At 38.1% G+C, this 27385-nt stretch overlaps 1 protein-coding gene across 1 annotated transcript in view; it reads right to left on the bottom strand.

The window, feature by feature from the left end:
- Positions 1 to 14896: 14896 nt before the first annotated feature.
- Positions 14897 to 27385, bottom strand: part of KCNG3 (potassium voltage-gated channel modifier subfamily G member 3) — a 38636-nt gene continuing 26147 nt past the window's right edge. Inside the window, exon 2 of the mRNA XM_004436714.3 lies at positions 14897 to 17167. Coding sequence (XP_004436771.1) covers positions 16522 to 17167 — 646 coding nt within the window. The 3' untranslated portion in view covers positions 14897 to 16521. The remainder of the gene's footprint in view (positions 17168 to 27385) is intronic.

The raw sequence follows: 27385 nt of genomic DNA, 5'->3' as shown, positions 1-27385 counted from the left end.
CCTTCCTGGGTGATGACCACAATGTTTCCTAGTTGGTCCCACTGTCCAAACTGTCTCTTTCCACTCTTGACTTAGCTGAAAGAGTGATCCTCCTTAAGGACAAATCCTGCCATGTCATTTCCCTGACTTATATCTTCAGTGGCTCTCTGCCTGCAGGGTAAAGCCCATCTTCACGGCTGGCACATGAGGCCTTTCCTAATCTGGCCTCTGCCCACCCAATAGCACCCCTCATACACTCTTCTCTGTGCACTTGCCAAGCAAGAGCAATTGCCAGAACAAGCCACATTCTCTTGCTTTGGTGCATGCTGAACCCTGTAAGTGTCACAAATCCTTAAGGACCTGTCTTCCTGCACTGAATTTAAGAATCACTCCTCCAAGTAGCCCTCCTTAACTCCTGAGCTGAATGAGGTGACCATCCTCTGGGACTCCCAGCAGCCATTTCATAACCTTTATCCCTAGGCCTCTTTGATGTTTTATTATTGGTCTTTTCCCCCACCAGGAGCTCCAAGGTCAGGGAGCATGTCTTCCACATGTGTGTCTAGAGCCCAGCACAGAGAGAAATAGCCAAGAGGAAGAAAAGAAAGCCAAATGATGACAGTAACTTGTTACGCTGATAGGGAAGTATGTGCTTATTTTTTCTCTTCTTGTTTCCTATATTTTCTAGTATGTGAATTATACTATTTTTATACATTTTTTAAAATCAGTTCATTTTTAAGATGTGTCCAATCTCTCCTACATAGCTCCAATAAAAGAACTTGCCGCCTGAGTAAAGTCAAATTCCTCTCTCCTCAGAACCCTCTGGTTCCTCAAGGCCCCCACCTCAAGCCCCACAAATTCTTCAGACCTGAGCAAAGTAGAAACACTTACTTCAACATTTTCAGCAGACAGAAGGACCACCCACACATACGAAAATTCCTTGGCCTTGAAAAGGTTATATCGCTCTAGCAGCTGAGTGCCAAAACCCATTTTAGGCCAAACATTCGTCAGAACCTCACTGTATTCAAGCCTAACACAAATGAAGAGGTACCGTCACGGTACCTGCCTAAGATTTATAGAGGATGGAGATAATGGAACTTCTGAGTGATATGTCTATCACCCTGCCAACTTGAGACATCAATGAAAGATAGGGGAGAAGAAATCTCTAAAAATTCTTACCCTGTTTTTTTACCAAAACATTAATTATCTTCTCAGATATCAAAAATTTCAACCATGCACACTGGCTTGTAATTCTTTTAAATTTGTGAGAAATAATCCAACCATACAATGTTCAGTCTGACATTTGCTATTATTTTTCCTTGAAAGAAAACAAAAACCTGATTAGCTCCAAAAATAAAACAGAAAAACTCAGTTGAGAAGCTAAACCCTGTGGCTTAGAAATCATCACTCTGATTAACAGCACGTAAGTGTTACCTGACGAATGGATTCCTATCTTAAATGCAATTATCACAAACTTCTCATGATCCCCACTGTTTTTATAGTTTATGCCCAGTTCTTGAAGCAATAACTTTAATAGCAATAAATCAAAGGAAATCTCACCTCAGCACTTGGGCCAACTAGATTGTCTCCCACCTCAGTCAGCAGAGACCCTAGAGTGAAATGTTGGACCCTGGCTCCCCAGCTATCCAGGAAGGTACCCACTACCCACTTCTCTGCCCTTAGAAGTCCTTGCATCTACTCCTGGAGGCGTGCTTTTCACAATTAAGCCCATTGCCAGGGCCTGCTGAGACAATCAGGACAAGCAGGGCCTCTGCCCTCAGAAAATCCCTGCCCGAGGCGCTGCTGGCCTCCATCCTGGGCGTGACTCGGCCATGCTGCCAGCAGTGCCAGAGCAAGGTGCTTCTGACAGCGGGGCTGAAGCACCATTCAAATCAAGGTGCCCCTGGAGCACAAGAACGTCAAATCTGCACTCACTTCCTTCAGGAAGTGGGGGTGTGGAGTATGGGGTCTGGGCAGGGATCATGCAGAGGAGGGAGACACGAGGGATGAAGGGGAGGTGGAGAGGGTCACGTGGCGTTGTCACTAGGAGTACTGAAAGAGTTTGGCAGGCATTTGTGTCGCTGAGAACATGCTGTAAACAAGTGTGGCATTTAGAAGGTACAATTTCCACAATTTTTGATTAAACTCCACACATATTACATGCCTCTGGGTACCCATCATCATCACCTGGAAACTTACCTCATGTAGATTATTTATGTTCTTATCACAGAGAAGAGGAGTAGTTAAAAGAGAGAGAAAGAGAATGTGAAAGCAGGTCAGGGGAAGATCAAATGATTGATTCAAAGCCACACAACCATCAGAGGCACTGTCACAGCCAAGAGACACATTTTGTGCTTCATCTACCATTAGTTTATTGCAAAGTGAAGTTTTGGTTCAGAACACAACGGAAATAAGTCCACCAAGAATGAATTATACTAATTAATGAAGTCGACTCAACAGATATTAACATGTATTTAGTATCAGCTGCAGGTGGTTCTCAAAGTCAAAATTTATTAACTATTCAAACGTTCAAGCTGTACAGAATTTTTTCAGATGTACATACAACATATTTATATCATAACAAAGTTATAATTTTTTATAAAATAATATTTCCTTAAGGACTAAAGATGCTAAAAAGCTCCAACCACTAATTAATTAAATATTTGATGTACATTTATAGGTACTATTAAAGATCTGACATAAATACATAAGTCACACAGCTGAGTAAGAAAAGCTATGACCCATATGATTGCATACTTGACTAATCCCATATTAAAGTAGAAAACAAAATTATGCCACATAAATTGAGCTGATTTTAAGAATCTGTTTATTAGAAAATAAAAGCTATGTCCATTTAAACCGTCATTCCTAAAAGAGCTACCAAACAATAATTACTACCTTAAATCCCAAACTGTAATATAATCCCTGCTGTCCAAATTACCTTCCCTATTGGTTGATACAGTACATCTGATCCCTCCATGACATATGCAGTGGCCATTAATGATGACAATTAGCAGCGGTTACACATACATAGTGGAAGTAGTAGAACTGACCATACACACATTTGAATCACTACTCCCGTTGAGAATAGGGTCAATAAAAATAATGGTTAAAACCAATACACATTTCATCTGTTCAATCACTTGCTATCTTTAGCAGCAAATGCCCCACAACACACATATATCATTTTTTCCATAAAATCTTTACATGTCAAAAATACTTTTTAATCCAGGTTGAGATTACTGACAATGAAAAGGCATTCATCTTCTTTCTTACCTCCGTGGACTTTATGAGGCCTGTATTCACTAGGCGCACAGAAAGATGAGTGACTGAAAACACAATTTGACCACAGACTGTTTGCAAAACAGAAATGCTCTATTTTAAGGCAAGTATCTTTATCACATACATACATAGTAATTTATCCATTGGTGAATTTTATCATGTGACAGTACAAAATTCAACACAAAACTGAGGTATAAGTTGACTTAACATAAATACAAATGCCAGAAAGTGTAAAGACATTCTCAATGCACTTAACATATTGTACCCATAACTAAATAGAGAACTCTTCTCAAAGTTCTCTTATGTCCAGAAATACCCGAGATTCTGAATTCTAGAAAAAATACTAGAAATTAAATACTCTAAAATCTTTGCAATAAGGCTCTCCACATAAGGCTACCTTTGCTATAAGGCTACTTCAACTTGGTTTCTGAAAAGAGCAAAAATGTGCACCAAAATTCAAGCTATTCTGAACTGAAGAGAGGACTTGGTCTCATGAGGGAGAGTGAGGTGACGAGTTTATGGAGCAAAATTAAACTTATGCAAAAAGCAAATTGTAAAATACATCAAATAATTTTTCCTATCAGTTTTTAAATATAAAACTGAATGATTGTGATATAAAAATGGCTGAATGTGTAAGGTACTTTTTGGTGCAAAACAGACATACATTTATCTTTACATAAATAATTTAAATAGAATAGAACCCATAACTTGGTATGTATAAATCTATGTTCTGTGACCTTTACAAAAGTAGATCTGTGCTTTACTTTCAAGTTAGAAATGGTATAACAGTTTATCTTTGGATATTTCCAGTCAATGGCTATATAAAATGGAAGATAATACAAATCTATGTCACAGGCCATTTGGTGCATTAACACGTAAGCCATTAGTTTTGGGCCCTAATAGAGAAAAATGATTGATACTACATAAAGTGGAAAAAATATACCCTAAATTTCTGCTCTACTCCAAAAACTTATAGTCTCTATGTATTTTTAATTATTGAATAGTTTGATGCAATGACTTTCAGTGAAAAAATCTGCTTACTAACTGTACTCATGTTAAAAATGTTTTCCTTAAAATGAAAATAGACAGTATTCATTTTGCCTAAATACAAAGGCAAACTAATGACAAGGCAGATTTCTTTAAAGTTTGAAAATTACTGTACTTGTTTCCTCTGCCAAACTCCCAGTGACATTAGGAGAAAAAAATTCTAATTATTTTCACCTAATAATTTAATCTAGTACTGTAGAAAAATATTGTTCTAAGGGGAAGTTCAGCAGGAATTGCTTATTAAATTTCCAAATTAGATCAAAATAAAGGAAACAACAGGATTCAAAAAATTAGACTATGTAACTGAATAAATAATAACAATAAAGATAAATGATATCCAAAATTTGGAAAATTCAAGAGCAAACATTTTGGTAACCTCATTCTTGTTGGTACATGAAGAAAAGGAATTTAAGATTGTGGATGGATGAAGGAAAGTTTCCACTAAACAGCTGCACACAGAGTAACCAGAAAGATCCACACCCCAAATTCCACTTCCACAGTGATGTCAGGCATCATGTGGTTGTGGGTTGTGGGGTCTCCTGATGATTCCTACACAACAGGCACGAAGCATCCTCGAGTTTTCACTGGCACCAAACTCAGATAGTTGCTCCTCTGCAAAAATGTCCTAACATGGGTTAATAGCAGGGGGTGAGGGGGCTGTAAGTGTAAATACCAAGTTAAGTGTTCTTTCATTTCAAGGGATCTAGAAATCCGCTTATTTAGTAATTAACCAAACATGCCACTGACTTCAAACACTCACACTTCTAGAGACAGCCACAAATCAGCCACAGCTTCTGCCCACAGAATGATTCACTCTTCTTGTAACTGTGGCTAATCACAACAGCAATTCGAGCTCTGGGTGAAATCAGTTTTCTACTTTGAGTATATCAGACAGGTCAATCATTAAGGACTTGCCACTGCCTGTTCATCATGTCCAATCGGCAAAACGCCGTGAGCGTGGTGGCACAGGGTGTGGTTCTGTGCAATGTCTCTGCAGTCCACATTACGGCACTTTCAGCATCTCCTTCTAAGGGAAACTGCCCCGCCCACAGCAATCTCCCCATCTCCAAAAGATTGCTTCCCCCAAGCCAGGAGATCTGGCTTGCAAAACCTCTCCCAAACCAGGGTGATAAGGTTAAGCTAATGCTGCTTGGGAATTTGAACAGGGAAAGAAGAAAGAGAATCAACCAGTGGACACCAAGGGGAGAAGATACTGAAAGAGGTGCAGAGATGCCATGCTGGGGAGAGTGATGTCAATCCTGAGAGGCAGGAAGAAAGACATCAGAACCGCCAGACTCAGTGAGGCAGCTGCTGGTGGTGTCTTTACAATAAAAACCCATTGCCTCTGATGACTTACATGTTCCCTGTAACAAATAAACCTATAAATACAGTGAGAATGATATATTTTTGAGTTACTGCCAGTCATAAATTTTTTTTCTCTCATCAGATTTTGTTTTTTAAGGATGACCAACCAGGGTCAGAGGTTTATTTTCAGAATACTTAAGTATTAAGCAAAAATAAAAGAATCACAACATATTAGTACACTATTTTTTATGAAAGTTGCTGTAATTTTCATTACTCTAAAAATTTTAGAAATTGTTGCCATTATTCAAACATTCAATGACTAGTAACTGGGAATCCTACTATTCCGAAGAATAGTTGTTATGAATAGTACTGAATACATTCATTTTACATTTGCAACAAAGTACACCTCTCTTTGAAACCTTTTTTCCTAAACATTTTTAGTAAAAACGTAACATTATAATGTAGCGTACCCAAAATCTTGGATCATAACTCCATTAAATTTGATACCCATATTTGCATTGAAGATTGTTAACACTTGTCCAGCACATTCATGAGATTTATTAAAAACGTAGCCATTAACCAAAGGCTTTTGGGGCATATGTATTATTAGAGAACTGTAAGGATTCAGTCAGATACTACATTAGCGATATTACTCATGAAAAAAAATGCCAGTGGGGTTCTATCCATTAAAAGTTGGTGAGACTGGAAAATTCGACCTTGTAGGTGATCTTCCAAACCATTTGGGGAAGTGTTGTTTACAGATAATATTGAACTTTTTTCTCCAATTATTCTACTGACATAATTTCCTAGAGGAATTTCAGAATGATTATATTCAAGGTGAGGGATTACATTAAAAAATCTGGGCTTAGTATCTGTGTAAAGGATCCTCAGGTTAAACCAAAGAATGGGTCTTTTGCCCAGAACAGGAGGGGTTTTTCAAAGGGCATCTGCCAAGGGGAGGCCAGCTGAAGGTCATCTCTGTGTACCCCACAGGGCCCAGCACAGCAGTGACACTTTTTAGGCAAATGTTCCTACTGTGTGCACACAAAGGATTTAAAAAAAAACTTTTCCTACAGTAATGCAGCAGGTTAATTAACTATCAAGTCTTGTTTTTGAGATAGCTTTTCTCTATCCCAGTAATTCCGTGATACTTGCACTTCCTCTAAGTACTACAGAAAGACGCAGACTTAAACACACTAGGAAACCCAATTCCAGGAAGCTCAGACAGGCTCCTGCTTCCTGCTTCTCAAGCTCTTCTACCAACGTATCCCCAAGACAGGCAGAGGAGGGGAACCGCATCAGCTCTAACACTGCCTGCTCAGGGAGACAGAGCCTGCCTTTATCCACACCCTCTGGCATTCTCCTAGTACTCCTGGAATATTCAAGTATGAGAAGCACAAGGTCAGGTAATAAAGAGGCATTAAAATAAACCAACCAACGGAAACAAATTATCTTTTCTTTCTTGGGTCTGTGTCTCTGTATCTTTAGGGAAGTGAACAGAAACTCAAATTAACTTGGGTTAATGAAGAGAATCAGTTTAATAGTCTTAGAAACCAATAAATGTGTATCAATTGAAGAACTGTAAAAACCATCCACAAGCACTTCTATGGCTTCAACCTGATTAGTATCCTGCATAGATTTAGAAGTTTACTTCAACAAAATTTATTTCCTGACACAGACAGTACAACAACTCAACTCACAACCAAATCTGTCCATCTCTTCATTAAAACACACTGTTACAATCCGACACCCTTTCAACATACTAGGAAGGAAACAAGGAAACGTCTCAACTTGATCAAGAGCACCTTTGAAAAACACACAGCTAACATCATACTTAATTGTGAAAGACTGGAAGTTTTCCCCCTAAGATAAGGAATAAGACAAGGATGTCCACTCTCACCACTTCTACTTGACATTGTACTAGAAGTTCTAGCCCGGGTAATTAGGCAAGAGGAAGAAATAAAAGGTATCCAAGTTGGAAAGGAAGAAGTAAAACTATCTGTCTTTGCAGGTGATATGACCTTAATACATAGAAAACTGTAAAGAATCCTCCAAAAATTATTAGAGCTAATAAACAAGTTCAGCAAAGTTACAGGATACAAGATCAATATACAAAAATCAGTTGTTTTCTATACACTAGCAATGAACAATCTGAAAATGAAATTAAAAACACGATTCCATCTATAACAGTGTCAAAAAGAATAAATACTTAAGAATAAATTAAACCAAAGAAGTGCAAAACTTGTACACTAAAAACTATAAAACATTGGAAGAAATTAAAGAAGACTTAAGTAAGTGGAAAGAAATCCTGTGTCCCTGGATTAGAAGACTTAATACTGTTAAGATGGCAATACTCCCCTAATTGATCTACAGATTTAATGCAATCCCAATCAAAATTCCAATTGCCTTTTTTACAGATATGGATAAAATGATCCTAAAATTTACATGGAAATGCAAGGAACCCAGATAGCCAAAGCAATCTTCTAAAAGAAGAGGATCTTAGATTTCCTGATTTCCAAACTTCTTACAGAGCTATAGTCTTCTGCAGTTGTTCTGGCATAAGAACAGATGTATATAGATTAATGGAAAAGACTTGCGAGTCCAGAAATAAACCCACACATCTGTGATCTTTTGGTTTTTGATGAGTATGCCAATACCATTCTATGGTCGAAAGAATGGCCTTTTCAGGGGTCCGGCCCCATGGCACAGCAGTCAAGTGTGCACGCTCCGCTGCTGGCAGCCCGGGTTCGGATCCCGGGCGCGCACCGATGCACTGCTTGTCAGGCCATGCTGAGGCGGCGTCCCATATAAAGTGGAGGCAGATGGGCACAGATGTTAGCCCAGGTCCAGTCTTCCTCAGCAAAAAGAGGAGGATTGGCAGATGTTAGCTCAGGGCTGCTCTTCCTCACACATACAAAAAATAAATGTTAAAAAAAAAAAAAGAATGGCCTTTTCAGCAAATGGTACCTACCACCTCCAAAAGAAAGAACTTGGACCCCTACCTCACACCATATACAAAAATTAACTCAAAATGGATCAGAGACTTGAAAGTAAGAGCTAAAGCTAATACTATAAAATTTTTAGAAGGAAACATGGGAGTAAATCTTCATTACATGAGTTTCTTAAGATACAACACCAAAAGCACATGAGATAAGAGAAAAAATAAATTGGACTACATCAAAAATTAAAACTTGTATGCTGCAAATTATATCATTAAGAAAACGAAAAGACAACCCTCAGATTGAGAGAAAATATTTGCAAATCATATATATGATAAGGGTCCAGTATTCAGAATATATAAAGAACTCTTAAATTCAACAACAAAAAGACAACCCATTTTTTAAAAATGGGCAAAGGATTTAAACAGACCTTTCTCTCTAAAGGATATACAAATAATCAACAAGCACATGAAAAGATGCTCAATATCACTAGTCGTTAGGAAAATGCAAGTCAAAACCACAAAAAGATACTAATCCATGCCCACTAGGATGGCTATTATTAAAAAAAAAAAAAAAAGGAAAATGATTGTTGAGGAGGATGTGGAGAAATTGGAACCTTCATACATTGCCAGTGGAATGTTAAGTGGTTCAGCTGCTTTGGAAAACAGTCTGGCAGTTTCTCACAAAGTTAAACATGGTGTTACCATATGACCCAGGAATTTCATTCCTAGGTATATATACTCAAGAGAATGAAAAACATATGTTCACACTAAAACTTATACATGAATGTTAATAGCAGCATTGTTCATAACAGCCAAAAAGTGGAAACAACCTAAATGTCCATCAACAGAGAAATGGATAAATAAAATGTGGTATATCCATACAATAGAATATTATTCAGCAATAAAAAGAATGAAGTATTGATACATGCTACAACATGGATGAACCTTGAAAACATCACGCTAATTGAAAGAAACCAGACACAAAAGGCCACCTGTTTCCATTTATATGAAATGTCCAGAATAGGCAAATCCATAGAGTCAGAAAGTAGATTAGTCGTTGCCAGGAGATGGATGAGGGGGAAATGGGGAGTGACTGCTAATTAGTATGGGGTTCATGAAAATGTTCTAGAGTTTGCATAGCTCTGCGAATATACTAAAAACCACAGAACTGTATACTTTAAAATGATAAATTTTATATTATCGCAATTTCTAAAAAAACACATTGGTAGGACCATCTCATATACATTTAGTTCCACTTTTTAACTTCCGTAACTAATCTTCCAAAATAGCCTAAAGCTTATCAACAAAACCACAACACTACAAAATGATGGGTCAATTTAGCCAAATATCTAGTGACTATTTCTCACTCCCCTCCCTAGCCACTCACTTGCCTCTTGGCATGGTGAAGACATGCTTAACTTCACTTGTGTGGTTTTAAACAGAATAGAATGTGGGTCACTAAACTGAGAGAGGGAAAGGCAGAAAAGATTTAGAACAGGTAATAAGAAGGTATCCATCTACCATCCCCAGCTACTCCTTAGAAAACTTTTGTGGGAACCAGGAAACCACACCTTTTTATTAGTTGATAAAAATCCTCAATATTATGTCAAATGTTATCAAAATTTCTCATATCTGATTTCACACATAGCAGCTTTTCAATACTTTGATCTGATTCTGATCCCCATGCAGGTATGCCCTTCTCAAGAGACCTCATTCCTATACACATGAAAAATCGAACCTAAAAAACATATACTTTAGGGGATGATAATACAACAGAAGGATGACTCCCAGGTTAAATGGATTCCCTAATTGAGTTCCTGTACACATCCATTATCGTGTATATGAAATATGATAAAGTTTACAAACCTTTTTTTTGTTTCATAAAAATGTCTGGAAACCAATTTATTAAAAAAAGTGGATGGACTTAATTATCTCTTGCAAGATACAGTGTTCCTATCTCTGCCTTGCACTGCAGCACAGAAAGACGTATAAATAAAAAATGTATTTAAGAAAAAGGCACAAACATACATAAGCTCAATTTCTACCTGATCTTTTAAAGCTGAGCTGACTGGAAGAGCTAATAAAAGGTGATTTCACTTAAATTATTATAATCTAAATCTTATCAAGAAGGGAACCATGACCCATTATTCTAATTTTGAAACTATAATACTTATATGATTTGTACTATTTATATTAAAAAAACCTTCCAAATGGTAAGAATTACTGAATAAAAATACAGATAAGAAGCTATGCAGTTTATCTCAAAGCAAAAAAATCTAATCTTTCCACTTCTGTCCTACAAAAAAAATAAATAGCCTTTCACACGGACCTGAAAGCTAAGCTTTAATCGATTTTGTTATTTTGCATTTTACTTTCAAGTGTCTCATATGAAAGAGTGGCTATGGCCAAAAAAATAAGATAAAAAAAAATATATATATAGCTATGTTCTCCCCCCCCCCCCACAGACACTTCTCTTATTATATCAGAGTTCAGGATTTATTACTCAAATACTGTTCTCCACTAAGGAAGTGAAATTCTCCTACCCTCTATATTGTAGAGAAGGAAAACATGGATTCCCATCAGAGCTGCAAGAGCAAGTTGTAACATACAGTTAAAAAGCAATATGTAAGTTGAACAAATTGTTGTATACTAATACAGCAAAAACACCTGTCATTACGTATGCTTCCTTTCTTTAAAAAAACAAACACAAAAAAAACTACTTTAGAACAATACATGCTAAAAATGCCCTCCACTCTGTCATGAGCAGAATTATAGAATTACTTCAAAACAAGTGAAATAATTGAAGTTTGGGGGAAAAAACCTTCCTAATACAAAATTATGGGACATTTTAGTTTTAATACAATGTTGCATAAATAAAGTAAGAGCACTACTTCAGATTTAAAGGACATAGCAGTACTTAGTCCTGGTAGGTGATATTCAAATAATATTTATTTCCTCTGGCTTTCATCCACTAATTGTCATTTATGCTTTCACTATACTTGATATAGTGCTTATATTTTTAAATATATATCAAAGGACTCTAACCAAAGATACTTAAAATTAATTTGTTTAAATTATACCATAAATGGAGATTATCAAGTTCAGTTCCCTAAATAAGTAAACTGACAACTGAGCTTATGCTAATGGTCAAAAGTTTACGTGCTTATTTGGAATGTATGGGAGAATTGGAAAAATCTGAAAGTTTAGGCATAAGTGGGGAACTGCTAAGAGAAAAAAAATTAATAACAGAATGAGACAATATAATCACGCCTGCAGACATTTCACAAGTCTGTGGAGGGCTCCACAGCATGGGGCAGTAAGTCAGTTTATTTAGGGACAGAACTGATATGCTCAGTCCTCTGAGTACAGATGGGTCTGGAAAGGCAGGAAGCAAAATACCATATGAAAACATGCTGAGAAAACAGAGAAGTGTGTCCAACCTTCCTTGACCAAAATGGAACTTTTCCAGAACATTCCATTAAAGCTTCAACTCATGTTACTTCCCATTCAGCTATGACATTTCTCAACCTGGCCCTTCTAAATAATACGATAACTATGAAATCACGGCATTTATTTGTATATATGTGAATGGGTGCACAACTGTGAAGTTTTGCAATTAAAAAACTCTACTGAGGGCCGGACCCATGGCTTAGTGGTTAAGTGCACGCGCTCCGCTGCTGGCGGCCCGGGTTGGGATCCCGGGCGCGCACCGGCGCACCGCTTCTCCGGCCATGCTGAGGCCGCGTCCCACATACAGCAACTAGAAGGCTGTGCAACTACGACATACAACTATCTACTGGTGCTTTGGGGGAAAATAAATAAAAATTAAAAAAAAAAAAAAAAAAACTCTACTGAAAATCTGAGTTCCCTATACCTTGGTCCCAAGTCCTCCTTCCTGACATCTAGGGTGTCTAAAAGCAATATTTGCTTTCTATTTGACCTATAAAAAGGGGCTCCAAGGCTCTAAAGAAAGTATTTTTAAAAGAAATCCTTCATGCCGTCTGATGTTACAAAATAAAAAAGAAGCGTTCCAGAAGTACTGAAACAAAAATCTGGAAACCAGGTTTCTGGAGCCTGATGTGACACTAGGGTGACCAACTGTCCCAGTTTGCCCAAGACTAAGGGATTTTCCAGGATGGGGGACTTTCAGGACTAAAACCAAGAAAGATTCAGGCAAATCAGGACAAGTTGGTCTCCCTATGGGTTACAATGGCTAAATCACAACCCACTGGGAGTGCAGTTCCCTGGCTGCTAACATCTGGATGGGATAAAAGACATAGGAAGGGGGGAAAGGAGACCAGAAGATCTCCAGGGCCCTTCTGTTCTAATCTCCTATGACCCTATGAAATATTCAAGCCACACTTGATTGGACTGTATAGCATACCACAAGTGAATGTACATTTATGTAGAGTCAGAGGACTCTGGAAATATTTTGTGAAGCTACGCATTAAGTTTGGGGTTATATAAGCTTAATAGTAAAACAGCTAGGAGTTTTCAGTTTTTTATTTTTCATTTCATTTCATTTCTAAAAGAGGAAAAATAAGCTGCTTCTAGAAAATATTGAGCCAGCAAAGAAAATCCTTACAACACCAACATCCAAATTAACACGATCTGCCTCCATCCCAGATCATAAGAGACCTAGGCAAGACATCTGGACAAAAGTTTAAAAACAGAAATATTACTTTGATTTACTGTGAAAGAATATATTTCTACATTTTTAGGAAAGTAACAACTTAGAAATGTGTGGTTACAAGTAGCTGCAAAACACAAGAGCAAGGCAAATGTAATTGTTTCAACTAGCAGCCCACAATAACATTAGAGTCATAAAAGAAAAATAAATAAGCCCTTGAATTGTTAAGAGTATATTCACTGTCAAATATAGTCCCTAATGTTGTATCTTTAAGCCTGAAAAATCCTATTTTAGAGGGTACAAAACAAGTTATATAGAAGATCTAGTCACATAAGCTCAGATGTGGTAAAAGCAGAAGAAATATTTGGGCTTCCTCTTTTCTGGCTGGGCATTCTAATTTAGGATAATATCTGCCTTACTGGTACTAATAAAGATCCTAATGAAAGCATTTCTTCCATGAAGACTGAGTTATGAGAAATGTCGAAAAGCACAACTAAGAAAGAAGCCCTACTAAACAAAATCTTTTAAGGCAGTAACATTCAGGGAATGATATATTTTTTTCACTCACTCATGAACTACTCTATCATATCCCGTCATCATTCTTAGTAAATGGGTAGCTGCACTGTCATCAGAATTTATCCAAAATGCTTTTTTTTTTTTTTTTGGTGAGGAAGAGCTAACATCCGATGCCAATCCTCCTCTTTTTGCTGAGGAAGATTGGCCCTGGGCTAACATCTGTGCCCATCTTCCTCTATTTTATATGGGACGCCGCCACAGCATGGCCTGACAAGCGGTGCGTCGGTGCGTGCCCAGGATCCAAACCTGCGAACCTCGGAACCTCGGGCCGCAGAAGTGGAGAGCGTGCACTTGACCACTACGCCACTGGGCTGGCCCCTCCAATATGCTTCTTTATGACTTGCTCCTATGAAAAGTCTTGCACCCATCAATAAGAGATTTCTCACATGTTACTTAAGGGCGGCCTCCAAGTCTGTGTGTGTATTCATGAGTCTACATACGTACACATATGGGAGTATGCTTCTCCTTGCCCCCTCACACAGAAGTTTCTCCCCCCAAATCAGTTAACAGTTTGTGCCCAAATCTGTCACAGAAGCTATGGGGATATGAAAGTGTGTGTAAGAAAGAGGGTCCCAGCCTCCAAGATAGTCATAAGTGGGGAGATAAGACATAGTCCCATGATGAGCTCTCAGTGCCAGCAAAATGGATGGCTATCCTATTTTTATTAGTAATATTGGGATGCTATCATCTGCATATGATTTTCATGAATCACAAAGCCTTAATCCAAACAGGTAAGGAAAAAAAAATAAATCCATGCGATTTATCTCAAACATATTAAAATACAATAAATATACAATAAATAATAATTTATTCTGAGTATGTAATAAGTAGCAGACCAGTGTGCAGTAGTAGGGAAGATGGAGTGAGATTCTTAATGGCCAAAATATCACATAAACTCAGGAGAGGAAATTAGGGAACGGGAACCATTTGGCTATTATTATCTCAACAATGGCAATGGCATAGAAGTGTGGCTTCTCAAGGCTTTTCTCAAAACCCAGAGGTATGTTAGGAACAAGCTGCTGGGCTAGTTTCTAGAAACCCCAGTTTCAGCCCCAACTCCTTCACAATCGTATCCTCTCTCACCCTGGTTTTCTACCTGTACTAGTTGAGGTTTGAACAAGATGATGGCTAATATTCCTTTAGAGAACACTTCTGGTAACCCTTTCTTTGATAAATATATCCCAGTCCCATCCCCTCTCCACCCCCACTAAATTACAGTGTACAACATGAAATTATTCATGAATCTGTGACTTTAATTTTTTGTTTATACACTGACTTCTTTATGGCAACTGGTTAACAAAGCAAAATCCTAATTCACATTGCTAAAATTTAGCACTCAACAGTCATCAGTTTTACATTATCTAACAATCTACCAGATTAATGTGGCATATTACTCAATATTGTTACAAGAAGTTTTGGTGTAGCTGTAATTCACAATGCTGAAGATCAGATCAAATAATTACGTATTCATTGCTTTAAGCTGGCTTAAAATTGGCTTAGCTACACAGCAACCAAGAGTAAGGAAATATTTAATTTCTTTGTTTATGATAATCCAGTGACAACATCTAAGTATGACCTTGGTATAAAAAGGCTACATAAATATTCTTTCATCTGGTAAGGCTTATTAAACCCACGGTGTTTGGGGAAAAAAATTAAGAGCAGAAGAAGATAAATATGGGTTGTAATATCAAACTATTTCTCTTATCATTTTTATGTTGGAAATACTCTTGTTTGGACATCTGAATGTGAGGACAATTATCACCTAGTAACCGCAATGAATTAAAAAAATGAACTCCAATAAAATGTTAAACCATATAAGCTCTCCTCATTCTGAAACACTCTTTTGAGTCATTTCAGTGAAGAGAGAAAAGAAATCCAAAAATAAAAGAGAGGGCCGGCCCCGTGGCTTGGTGGTTAAGTGAGCGCGCTCCACTGCTGGCGACCCGGGTTCGGATCCCGGGCTCACACCGACGCGCTGCTTCTCCGGCCATGCTGAGGCCGCGTCCCACATACAGCAACTAGAAGGATGTGCAGCTATGACACACAACTATCTACTGGGGCTTTGGGGGGAAAAAATAAATAAATAAAATCTTCAAAAATAAAAGAGAGAACATACTCAAGCTTCCATGAAGCTGTATGATAAGGTGAATAACAGGAACAAAAATAAATCAGAGAGCTGAGAAATACGCTGCAAAGTTTCTCAAATAGTATTCTTGCTTGTATCTAGCTCCATTATACAGTTTAAAATTTGGCCAAATCTTTTAAGTATTTGTTAAACAGTTCTTGCATGTGACATATGTTTCCAGGATACTTCTGACATTGATATGAGAGATTATAAAACATTTAGAAATGAAAATGTTACTCTCCAACAAAAAACAACACTATAACTTCCAAGCTTCTTCTGAATTTATAAGATGGAAAAACATTTGGAAAATAGTAGCTTTCAGTCTTAAAATGTTCAAATAATATACTTTAAAACAAACACAAAAAGTATCATTGTTCAAGGCAAGGAGGAGACAAGCCCAAATAAAAGAAGATCTTAAAATTTACTCTAGGAGTCATTACTTTTCCTTTGCAGTCTCAACCCTATTTACTCCGTAAGAAGTAAATTGTTTCATCCCTTCAGCTGGGAAGGATAATTTTTACCCTACCAAGATGATAACAGTACCACTGCACTGCTCACCCAGCAAGAAATGCATGAATATGAAGTAGCATCAACTCTTTCTATCAAACAAAGTGTATACAAGAATTGATTTGCAATGCATTAATTTAGGAACTCGGCAGAGAGGCTCCTGCTATATCTAGCTGATCTAAACTTGAGCTCATGATAACACTGCACAAAGCTATGGTAGATGAAAGTGATAGGTAATGCCAATAGAACAATTCCACTGACAACACACACTCCTCCAAGAATTCTTCCAGGCACTGTGATAGGATACATATCTCCATAGCCAACTGTAGTCATAGAGATAATCACCCACCAGCAGGCAGCAGGGATGCTGGCGAAGTCCTTGTTGGATGTTTCCAGGTCCAACCCATGTTCAAGAAGCTGAGAAAGTGCACTAAAGATTGCCATGGCAACACAAATGAAGACAAGTAACATAACCATCTCTCGGTAACAACGTTTGAGAGTCAAACCAAGTGTCTGAAGACCAATGAAGTGACGGGCAAGCTTAATCACCCAAAAAATCCTCATCATTCTAAGCACCCTCAAGGTGACTCCAGCCCTCTGGAGTTGAGAGTTCTCGCCTGTAAACACTGTCATTAACACGGAGATGTAATAAGGCGTGATTGCCAGTAAATCAATGATGTTCAGGGGTCTCTTGACAAACTCACACTTGTTTTTGGAGACGATGAACCTCACGATGCACTCTGCAGTGAACCAACCTATGCAGATAGCTTCAATTATCCTGTCAAGAGAACAAAGGAAGAATTGATCATTTTATTTTTAAGCATTTTAATAGCTCTCAGATTTCTTCAGATAGTACTACACTGACATACTAATTCAGTTACTTTTTCCAGAAAACATAAAGAACAGACAGCATTACCAACATCTCAGACCCACAAGGACACAACAGAACGACAAATATCACAGTTCAAATGAAAATTGAACTTGATAGAGGTCTTATTTATATACTGCATGTAACACCATTAAAATTTTTTTGCTTGTCACTAATACTCAAAAAGAAAAAATCTATCACTTATTTGGTGGTTTGACATTAACTTATACTCAGCCAGCCACAATATGAAATGTTACTCTGTGAGGACAGTGGTTCTCAACTGTGATGTCAGTTATGAGGTGGGTCAGAAGGACTTTGTTCCTACAGAGTGGACATACTCAAGTTTTTGATGATTTATTTCTTAGTTAATAAGAGAGAACTTAAGATCATTTCCTAAAATGTGACTCGGACTTCTTTTCCTGTGGGCTTGTGCGGGAGACGCTGAAGCTGAGCCAGCTTTTTGGGCTCTGCAGGCATGCCAGTGCCCTCACCAGAGGAGCGCCAGCCAGGTCATGACCATCCTCACCACGAGTGTCACAGTGAAAAAAAGGCTGAGGACATCTGCACTGGAGCAAAACAATCACTAGAATTTTCCCAAAGACCCAACTCGTTTGTTTTTTTCCCATAGCTATTTTTATGCAACAGATATTTTTAAAACACAAGGCCACATTTCACCTAGAGCAGTATTTACCAACCTTTCCACATCACTACACACATTGAAAATAACAATATTTACACAGTATATTGGCATCAGGGGTGGTATTCTTGAAGTGGAAGCCACCAGCCTGGGGGCTCTGATCACCCTGGCCCTTGCCTGCACTTCCCAAGGCTGAGGAAATTCAATCTCAGCACACCAGTTAGGAAGCTTTGATCCAGAGTGAGAGGTAATTCTGAGGTAATTTTTAATTAAATTACATTTTTAAGTTCAAATTAAAAGTTGTAATTATTACACTATCATTCACTTTTCTCCACATAATTCTTTCCCCTCACTGACCTAGACCCAAACCTCAGCAAGTACCACAGAGAGAGAAGAAACTGGAGTAGGTGGGATGGTAACGTCCACGGGGCAACATTTTGAAAAGAATTACTCAAAGTGTGTTCCACGGAACACAAGTTGCCCTGGATGTTACTCAGGGAAATGAATAAATAAAAATAACCATGTTCCCCTACTGTAGAGTTTGCAGGGCTATAAAGATTAATTTTATTTATTTTTTGAATAGGTAGAACATTCACAGGGTTCAAATTTAAAAGCTGAAAAAAAAAAAGTATAGATAGAAAATTCTCACCCCATTCCCCAGCCACCCAGTTTCCCAGTCTTCACTCCAGTCACCAACTCCTCAGGGCACTGGTTATAAGGGCAATAGCCACTGACTACCCAGAAACTAGGAACCTAAGTATATTTCTTTCAAGTGGCTGCTATCAAATATTACCACAACCCTGATGGATTAAAAGCATAGAAATTTATTTTCTCACAGTTCCAGAGGCCAAAAGTGCGAAACCAGTATCACTGGGCCAAAATCAAGTGTCAGGAGGGCCACACTCCCTTCGGAGGCTCTAGGGGAGAATCCACTCCTTGCCTCTTCCAGCTTCTGGTGGCTGTCGGCATTCCTTGGCTTGTAGCTGTATCACTACAATCTCTGTCTCCGAGGTCCCACTGCCTCCTCCTCTTCTGTCACTGTGTCAAGTCTCCCTTTGCTTCTTTTTTATGAGGGTACATATGATGGCATTTAGGGCCCACTGGGATAATCCAGAAGAATCCCCTCATCTCAAGATCCTTAATTTAATCATACCTGCAAAACCCCTTTTGCCATATAAGGTAACATCCACTGGTTCCAGGGATTAGGACTTGATATCTTTGAGGGGAAAGTGAGAGTTTTTTCAGCCCACCACACAAAGTCAGCAGATGAAGTCACAGCTACCCCCACTATTTCTCTACTGTATCACCTGCTGCTCTGCTCATGGACCCCATCACCCTGTGGTTGGCAGCAGCTTCCCTGTCCCCACCAGGTGATCAGTAAAAGCTGCCGCCATGATGGCCTCCACAAACCTGGAGGCTTAGAAAACCAGGAGGGTAATGGAACTTGGTAGCTCTAGAGAAGACGAAGCTGCATTTTTTCAATATAGTTTTAACAATACCACGTATCACTTCTCCCTGGTAATGCTCATCAAATATTCTATATGCTCCCCTGTATTTCCAGCCTGTTAGGCAGAGTCAGACCAGTTCTGACCAATGAGCTATGAGCAAAATGACTCTGTCACTTCTGGGCAGAAGCACAGAAGAGTGAGTGCTAATTCTCTTCCTGCCATGGCAACCTGGAAGGCCTGCGTCCTCAATGGCTACAAGACGGTGGGCCCCTATCAGCCTAAGACCCTGAGTGTCTGTGCAGAGAAGAACAGACATTCCCCACCCCGACTCCAATTGGACATGATAGGTGAGCAACAAATACATCTTTGTTGTGTTATGCCACTGAGATTTCTAAACTGGTTGCTGTCCTAGGTAATAAACTGGTAAATGAAGTAAATAGTAAGATGCGCATTCAAAGGGACTGCAGAAGCACACAGCAGTAATAGTAATAGTTTTCTTAGATTGGCTGTGTTGAAATGTATGAGTTCTCCAGACGAAAGTACTATGTCTCTTCTCTAGCCAGACATGAGCAAGAGCACCGGACCTCGTGCCAGAAGGCCTGCTGCTGTACCCACTCTGAAGGATGACCTCACCTATCAAGCGGCAGAGTTGCATTGGTCTTCCAAGGGCTCTCCCAGCAATAAAATCCTAAGATTCTATTAAATTAAGAAGAGTAGAAATTTTAATTGTGCCAAAAACACCAGAACATTTTCTGTCTAATCATTTCCACCAGCAGCCAACGTTGTTCAGATTAAAAAGGAGGAAATCCAAATGGTGTGGAATAATCTCTCAGTAAGGGAGTTTCAAAGAGGAGACTCCTCTGTAATGAGGCCCTCTGGGCCCTTCCTGCCTACCCCCCTAGTAGATGCAATTTATCCAGACTTCCACGCTAAAGGGATGAATCAGTGAGAATCCCCAGGCATCCCTCTTTCACCCAGGATTATGCCAAGGCAATCTCCAACAACAAACACCGCTCAGCCTGCCAAAACTCCCCATGTTTCCAAATGGCACTCTTGCCAACACCACCACCAACAACTGCTGAAAAACTGAGCACTGTTTTACTGAGCACTACAGCCAACAACTGGGTACCCCCGAAGGTTACTTTTATAAAAAACAAATAGGAAAAAAGAACTAAAGAAGATACTGAGGGACACCATATTCCTTAAGCCCATTCTGATTTCTTTTGAGGCCCAAACATGTAGAAGTTCACGGACTCGTGGTGGATAAAAATATTTACCACTTATTGAGGCCTTTCAGTTGGGCACTGTGCTAAGCACTTTACAGACATCATCTCATTCCATCCTTTTCAAGAACTCTATAAAGCGTGTATTTCCCCTAGTATCTCCATTTTACAGATGACAAAACTGAGGCTGAAAAGTTAAACATCTTTTCCAAGGTCACAAAATTAAGAAATTGCAGTGGCATCACATAATGAAACCCAGACCTACGGGGCTTTGAGCTCTAACAAACATTTGAAAATAGTAATGATTTTTATGACAATGTTCACTGTTAATATTAAATGATATATATCAATCTCTTGGTCTCCATAGTTTGTGTTAGAGCAGCATTTTTCAAACTGTTGGTTCTTAACCCATTAATGGATCAAAACAGACATTTTTCCAGAAATTGAATAGAAAATGTCAGAGTGCATCAAAGTATAGTTTCATGAAACTTCTGTTTCAGTTACATATAATTGTACACTAAGTTATGATGTAAAGTGTAGTATTCCTTTCTGTAGGTACTGCAGGACCTCAACCATTGCTGGCAAGCAGTAATTCGAATTACTCTGACTGACCCCTCGTGATGGAAGGCACATCTGGGAACGACTCAGAGGTTTACAAATAGGTTCCAAAGGGGAGCAAATGCTTTTAGGGCTAACCAGTTCTTCCCTTACGCCCTCCCACCCCGCTAAAAAGACTAGGACAGGACAGAGGCCATTAACCACGCTGTGTGAGGTAAAGATCAGTCTCCCTCTGGGTGCCACCTTCTCATCTTTTTCCGTCAACATTTTATTATAAAAAATTTCAAAGATGGAGCAAATTCATTAATATTTTAAATGTTCTTGCTCATCACCTATTCACTCCTCTATCCATCTATTAATCTATCCTTTTTTTTTTTGGATGCATTTTAAAGTAAATTGCAGATGTCAATGCACTTCCCTCTAAAAACTTCAGAGTGCGTATCGTTAACTGGAGTTCAATATTTGTTTCATTTTTTTTCTTTTGATGCAAACGTTACATGCAATGAAATGTACAAACCTGAAGTGTACATTCATTGAGTTTTGACAAATGCATAACCTCTATACCTATCAAGGTATAGAGCATTCACATTACCCCAGAGACTTCCCTGCCTTACTCATCTTTGTATCTCTTGCCCTCACTTCCTGAATCCATCAGACACTTAGCAAGTGCTCAAAGATGTTTGTCCAGCACAATGTAAGTGACTTTGATAGAACTCAAAGGCCTGGGACAGCCACTCCAGAAGCCACAAGAAGCCTGTTGGTTCTTCTGGGACCCTTAAGGGGTAAATGGAAGCCTGCCTCAAAAATGATGCTGAATTCAGTTGGACCCTTATCTTATACCATATACTAGAGTTAAGTCAAAATGGATTAAAGACCTAAATGTAAGACTTAAAACTATAAAACTCCTAGAAGGAAACGTAGGGGAAAAGTTTCATGACGTTAGACTTGGCAATGATTTCTTGGATATAACACCAAAAACACAGACTACAAAAGCAAAAATAGATAAATGGAACTACATCAAACTTAAAAACTTTTGTGCATCAAAGAACACAATCAACAGAGTGAAAAGGCAACCTACAGAACATGGGGAGATTATGTGCAAATCACATATTTGACAAAGGGTTAATATCCAGCATATATGAAGAACTACAACTCAACAACAAAAAGTCAAATAACCCAAATAAAAAGGACTCGATAGACATTTCTCAAAGATGATATACAAATGGCCAACAAGCATATGAAAAGATGCTCAACATCATTTATCATCTGAAAAATGCAAATCAAAACCATGATGAGGTATCCTCACACCCACTAGGATGACTAGTCGAAAAAAAAACAAAGTAGGGGCCGGCCCGGTGGTTAAGCGGTTAAGTGCGGGCGCTCTGCTGCGGCGGCGGCTCGGAGTTCGCCGGTTCAGATCCCGGGCGCGCACCAACACACTGCTTGGCAGCCATGCTGTGGCAGCGTCCCATATAAAGTGGAGACAGATGGGCACAGATGTTAGCCCAGGGCCAGTCTTCCTCGGCAAAAAAAAAAAAAAAAAGGATTGGCAGACATTAGCACAGGGCTGATCTCCTCACAAAAAATAAATAAATAAAAACAAAGTAACAAGTATTGGTGAGGATGTGGTGAAATTGGATCCTTTGTGCACTGTTGGTGGGATTATAAAACGGTGCAGCCACTATTGAAAACAGTATAAACGTTCCTCAAAAAATTAAAAATAGAACTACTATTGATCCAGCAATCCCCCTTCTGGGTATATATCCAAAAGAATTGAAAGCAAGGTCTCAAAGAGATATTTGCACACCCATGTTCACAGCAGCACTATTCACGGTAACCGAGATGGAAGCAACCCAAATGTCCATCCATTGATGAATGAACAAAATGTGGTAATACATACAATGTAATATTATTCAGCATTACAAAGTAGGGAAATCTGTCACATGCTACAAAATGGATGAACCTTGTGGACATTATGCTAAGTGAAATAAGCCAGTCACAAAAAGACAAACACTGTATGATTCCACTTATATGAGGTATCTAAAGTAGTCAAATTCATAGAAACAGAAAGTAGAATGGTGGTTACCAGGGGCTGGGGTGAAGGAAGAAAGGGAAGTTGTAGAATTTCAGATTAGCAGAATGAAAAAGTTCTGGAGATCTATTTCATAACAATGTGAATATACCTAACGCTACTGAACTGTATACTTAAAAATGGTTAAGATGGTAAATTTTATGTTTTTTACCACAATAAAGAAAATAATAAGGCCCAGCCCTAGATCCTTGGAACAAGCTGCTGACTGCATGAAGTAGGCTGTTTCCAACCAAGACCCCTGGAACAAGACCCCACCGATTGCCATGCTCTTCTTTGTATGTGTACCACCTTGGCTTTGCATTTGTATCCTCTTGGCTATTTTCTTCCCCCTCTTCTGGATTAAGGTCCTAGATTCTTAATGGACACCCTTGTTCTTTACTCATGGTATTCCCAAGACCTGTATCCTTGACAATCACCAGATATAGGACTAATTCCCCATACACTGGTAAGGTTGAACAAACCCTACCCAAATTAAATGGAAAAAGAAACTTGATTATATAAGGAAGATCCAAATAGATTATGTCACATGCTTTCCTTGTCCAGTTTTCAAAATCCAGGAATATGGCTTTGAAATGCCTTGCAAACTCTAATAATTTTCGTCTTAGTGTCTGTCTGCATGGCAGTTACCAGATATAGGATCTTCAGAGTCTTAAATGCTGCTGCACAGCCACTGCTACACTAGATGATTTACAAATGATCATCCAACAAAAAGAACAAGAAGGCCTAATACTTATAGAGGTCAATAAGACTACCCTGAAAAACTCAATACATAATTACCACCTATTAAATAGCAATGCAGATCTGGATTGATCATGTCCCCAGAAAAATAACAGTCTTTCTTCCAGCTTAGGCTGAAGATTGACCAAAGGAAGGAGACCAAGAAATGAAGCAAAACTATAAGGATCTGCAAAACGAAATGAAGCAAAAACTAAAATGATCAACAGTACCATTCCATAATATGCAGCACAAACTATTTAAGCCCCTATTGTTTTAACATCAGCTTGTTTAGATGAACGTGTTACAAGATAAGACCACAAATAAACTGATTTAACTGTAAAAAAAAAACCCAACTAACCAAAAAATAATAAGGCAGTGGTGGGATTCAAGCCGATGCTCCCAAAAACACTGGAGCCTTAATCCAGGGCCTTAGACCTGGTCATGATTCCCACTGGGACAAGGAAAAAAAATCGTGCTGACTCTGCCATTAATTAATTTATTGACATATTCTGTTTTATTTCAAAAGGATTTGCGGCGATTGTTCTTGTCATTTGCACCAAGCAGAACTGATTAAAACTCAATATTACAGGGACAATTAAGAAAATAAAAATATAAAAACAGCCAAACACTGAATATTTTTACTGGATAGCTGACTTGATAAAGCTGAATGTAAACATACTATTCTATAAACATTCAAACATACTATTGTATAAACATACAAATATTCTATTGTAAACATACAATAGAACAGAAAACCATCTGAAACAGTTATTACATACATGTTATATATAGCATGCACATAATATATGTATACAAATACACATACATAATTATAATAAAATTATACTAAAAACAAGTACAGTATCACAATGTATAAGAATATAAGAAAATGCTGTATGAATTCAAACCCCAATAACTCTCTTTCTTATCAAATTATCTTTTCTTAAAATTTTCTATTTTTTTCCAGTTTTATTCAGATATGATTGACATAACATTGTATTAGTTTTAGGTGTACAACGTAATGATTTGGTATCTATCTACATTGCAAAAGGATTACCACAGTTAGTTTAGTTAAGATCCATCACCTCACATAGTTACAAATTTTTCTTCTTGTGTTGAGAAGTTTTAAGATCTACTCTTTTAGCAACTTGCAAATATACAATACAATATTGTTGACTATAATCACCAGGCTGTACATTACATCTCCAGAACTTATTAATCTTATAACTGGAAGTTTGTACCTTTTGACCACCTTCACCCATTTCCCCCACCTCCCACTCCTCCTCTGGCAACCACCAAGCTGTTCTCTGCATCTGTGAGTTCAGTTTTTTTAGATTCCACATACGAGTGAGATCATACAGTGTTTATCTTTCTCTGTCTCACTTATTTCACTTAGCATAATGCCCTCAAGGTCCATCCGTGTTGTCACAAATGGCAAGATTCCCTTCTTTTTATGGCTGAATAACATTCTATTGTATATATACACCACATTTTCTTTATCCATTCATCCATCAATGGACACTTAGGTTGTTTCCAAGTCTTGGCTATTGTAAATAATCCTGCAATAAACACGGAGTGCAGATATCTTTTTGAGATAATGATTTCAAATTATCTTTAAATTGGAATAGGGTTTTAAGATTCAACTTTATAGTTTTGGTGGGGAGAAAGAAAACATAAGTTCCTTAAAGATATATGATTAAACATAAGAGAATGTGATCATTTTTCACCCAAAATAAAAATAATACGCCCTTCATTTGTATATAAACTGTAAAGTACCAGGGAGAAGACCGCAGGATCTCAAGACAGGCAATCTTTTTCCACTAGTAACTTACTGTGGAACTTTGAATAAGCTATTTAATCTCTCTTCCCGAATTTTCCTCATTAGTTAAATGGTGATGATAATAATAGAACCTCTCTCTCAGGTTGTCGTAAGAATTAAATGAAATAATAGTAAGTGCTCAATAAATTGTGGCCATAATTATGATTATTACAAACCGTTTCTGGGCTCACAGTCACACTCAAAGGAGATCAGTTTGATGCCTCCTGAGTACAAAGAGAAGGCAAGAGTGAATGCTCCATCCTTGCATTCTTTCCTCTCTCAAGAACTCTGCCTATGTTCTCATACACTGCTGGTTGCACCATAAATTGGTAAAACTGCTTAAAAGAGCAATTGGCAGGATCTATCAAGCTTAATACTGCACATGAGAATCAGCCATCCACTCTAGGAATTTATCCTACACACACCCCCTCATATTTACACAATTTGTAAATACCCAAGGATAAAAAAATATATAAATGTCTATCCATAGGAGATTGACTATATAAATGTATTTCCCAAAGTTATTAGGTTGAATCATATGAAATTTATTTTGGCAATTTTAACACTCTACCTTACACTATGTAGGCACGAAAGCGAATGAGGGACATTACTGTGCTTTGATAGGAAACATTCTTCAAGATGTACAGATGCAGAACAGTACGTATATAATGCTGTAATTGTGTGCACGAGTGTGTGTGCATGCACGCATGTGCTGGAAGGATATTCAAGAAACTGTTAACACCAGTTGCCTTCTCTGGGGAGGTTGCCTGAGAGCCTGACGCAGGATGAAAACTCACTTTTTACTTTATTCCCTTTTGTACTGATAAATGCTTTACCATGTGCACATATTATTTTTCCAATTAAAAAATTTTTTTAAGAAAAAGTAAAACATATGCCCAACTAGAAGAGCAATCACCATGATGGAGCTGTCAGCAGCTTGAGGCAACCAGCACAACCCCAGGAGTGCCACAAAAGCAAAAGTTACACCCTTCCTACCCCAAGCTTTCAGACTTAAATGTACAAGGCATTTCCAATCACATTTCTAAGAGGCATGTACAGTATAATAATACAGGGTATAATAAAAATTTCCAACAAAAATGCACATCAATGTCCACCATATTACCTAGAGTCTCTTTCATGTCCTTACAAGAGTTTTCTCTACCAAAATAACGTAAACGGTTAAAAAAAGCAGGATTTTTTTAAAAAACTTGCCTTTTCTTGTGCACTTTAATAAGATAATTACAGAAAAAAATATCTGTACTTTCAATCTTGATCAATAATGAGGCTAAATAAAAACACATTAAGCATTTACTCAAGTACCAAGCATCTTTCTATAAATTTACATGTATTAATTCATTTAATTCTCACGGCAACTGAATGCAATAGGTTTTGTTATTTTCCCCACTGATAAATGAGGAAACTGAAGCAAAGAGAAGTCACTTGCTCATGCCACACAGCTAATAAATGACAGATTAATAACAGATATTCCTTGATTATGTAATACATTGATTCCTGGCTGGGATTTACATATTTCCTTATTGCTGTAATCAGTGTATACTTACGTTCCTCACCTGCTATTATTGCATTTACTCATACCTGTGTTTGGATGGCCATTTCTTCAGGATATGTGGCAA

Source organism: Ceratotherium simum, chromosome 11 (genome assembly GCF_057802395.1).
Source record: "Ceratotherium simum simum isolate JZ-2026a chromosome 11, ASM5780239v1, whole genome shotgun sequence".
NCBI classification, from domain to species: Eukaryota; Metazoa; Chordata; class Mammalia; order Perissodactyla; family Rhinocerotidae; genus Ceratotherium; species Ceratotherium simum.
The sequence above is the reverse complement of the archived record's forward strand: the minus strand, read 5'-3'. Positions and strand labels throughout refer to the sequence as shown.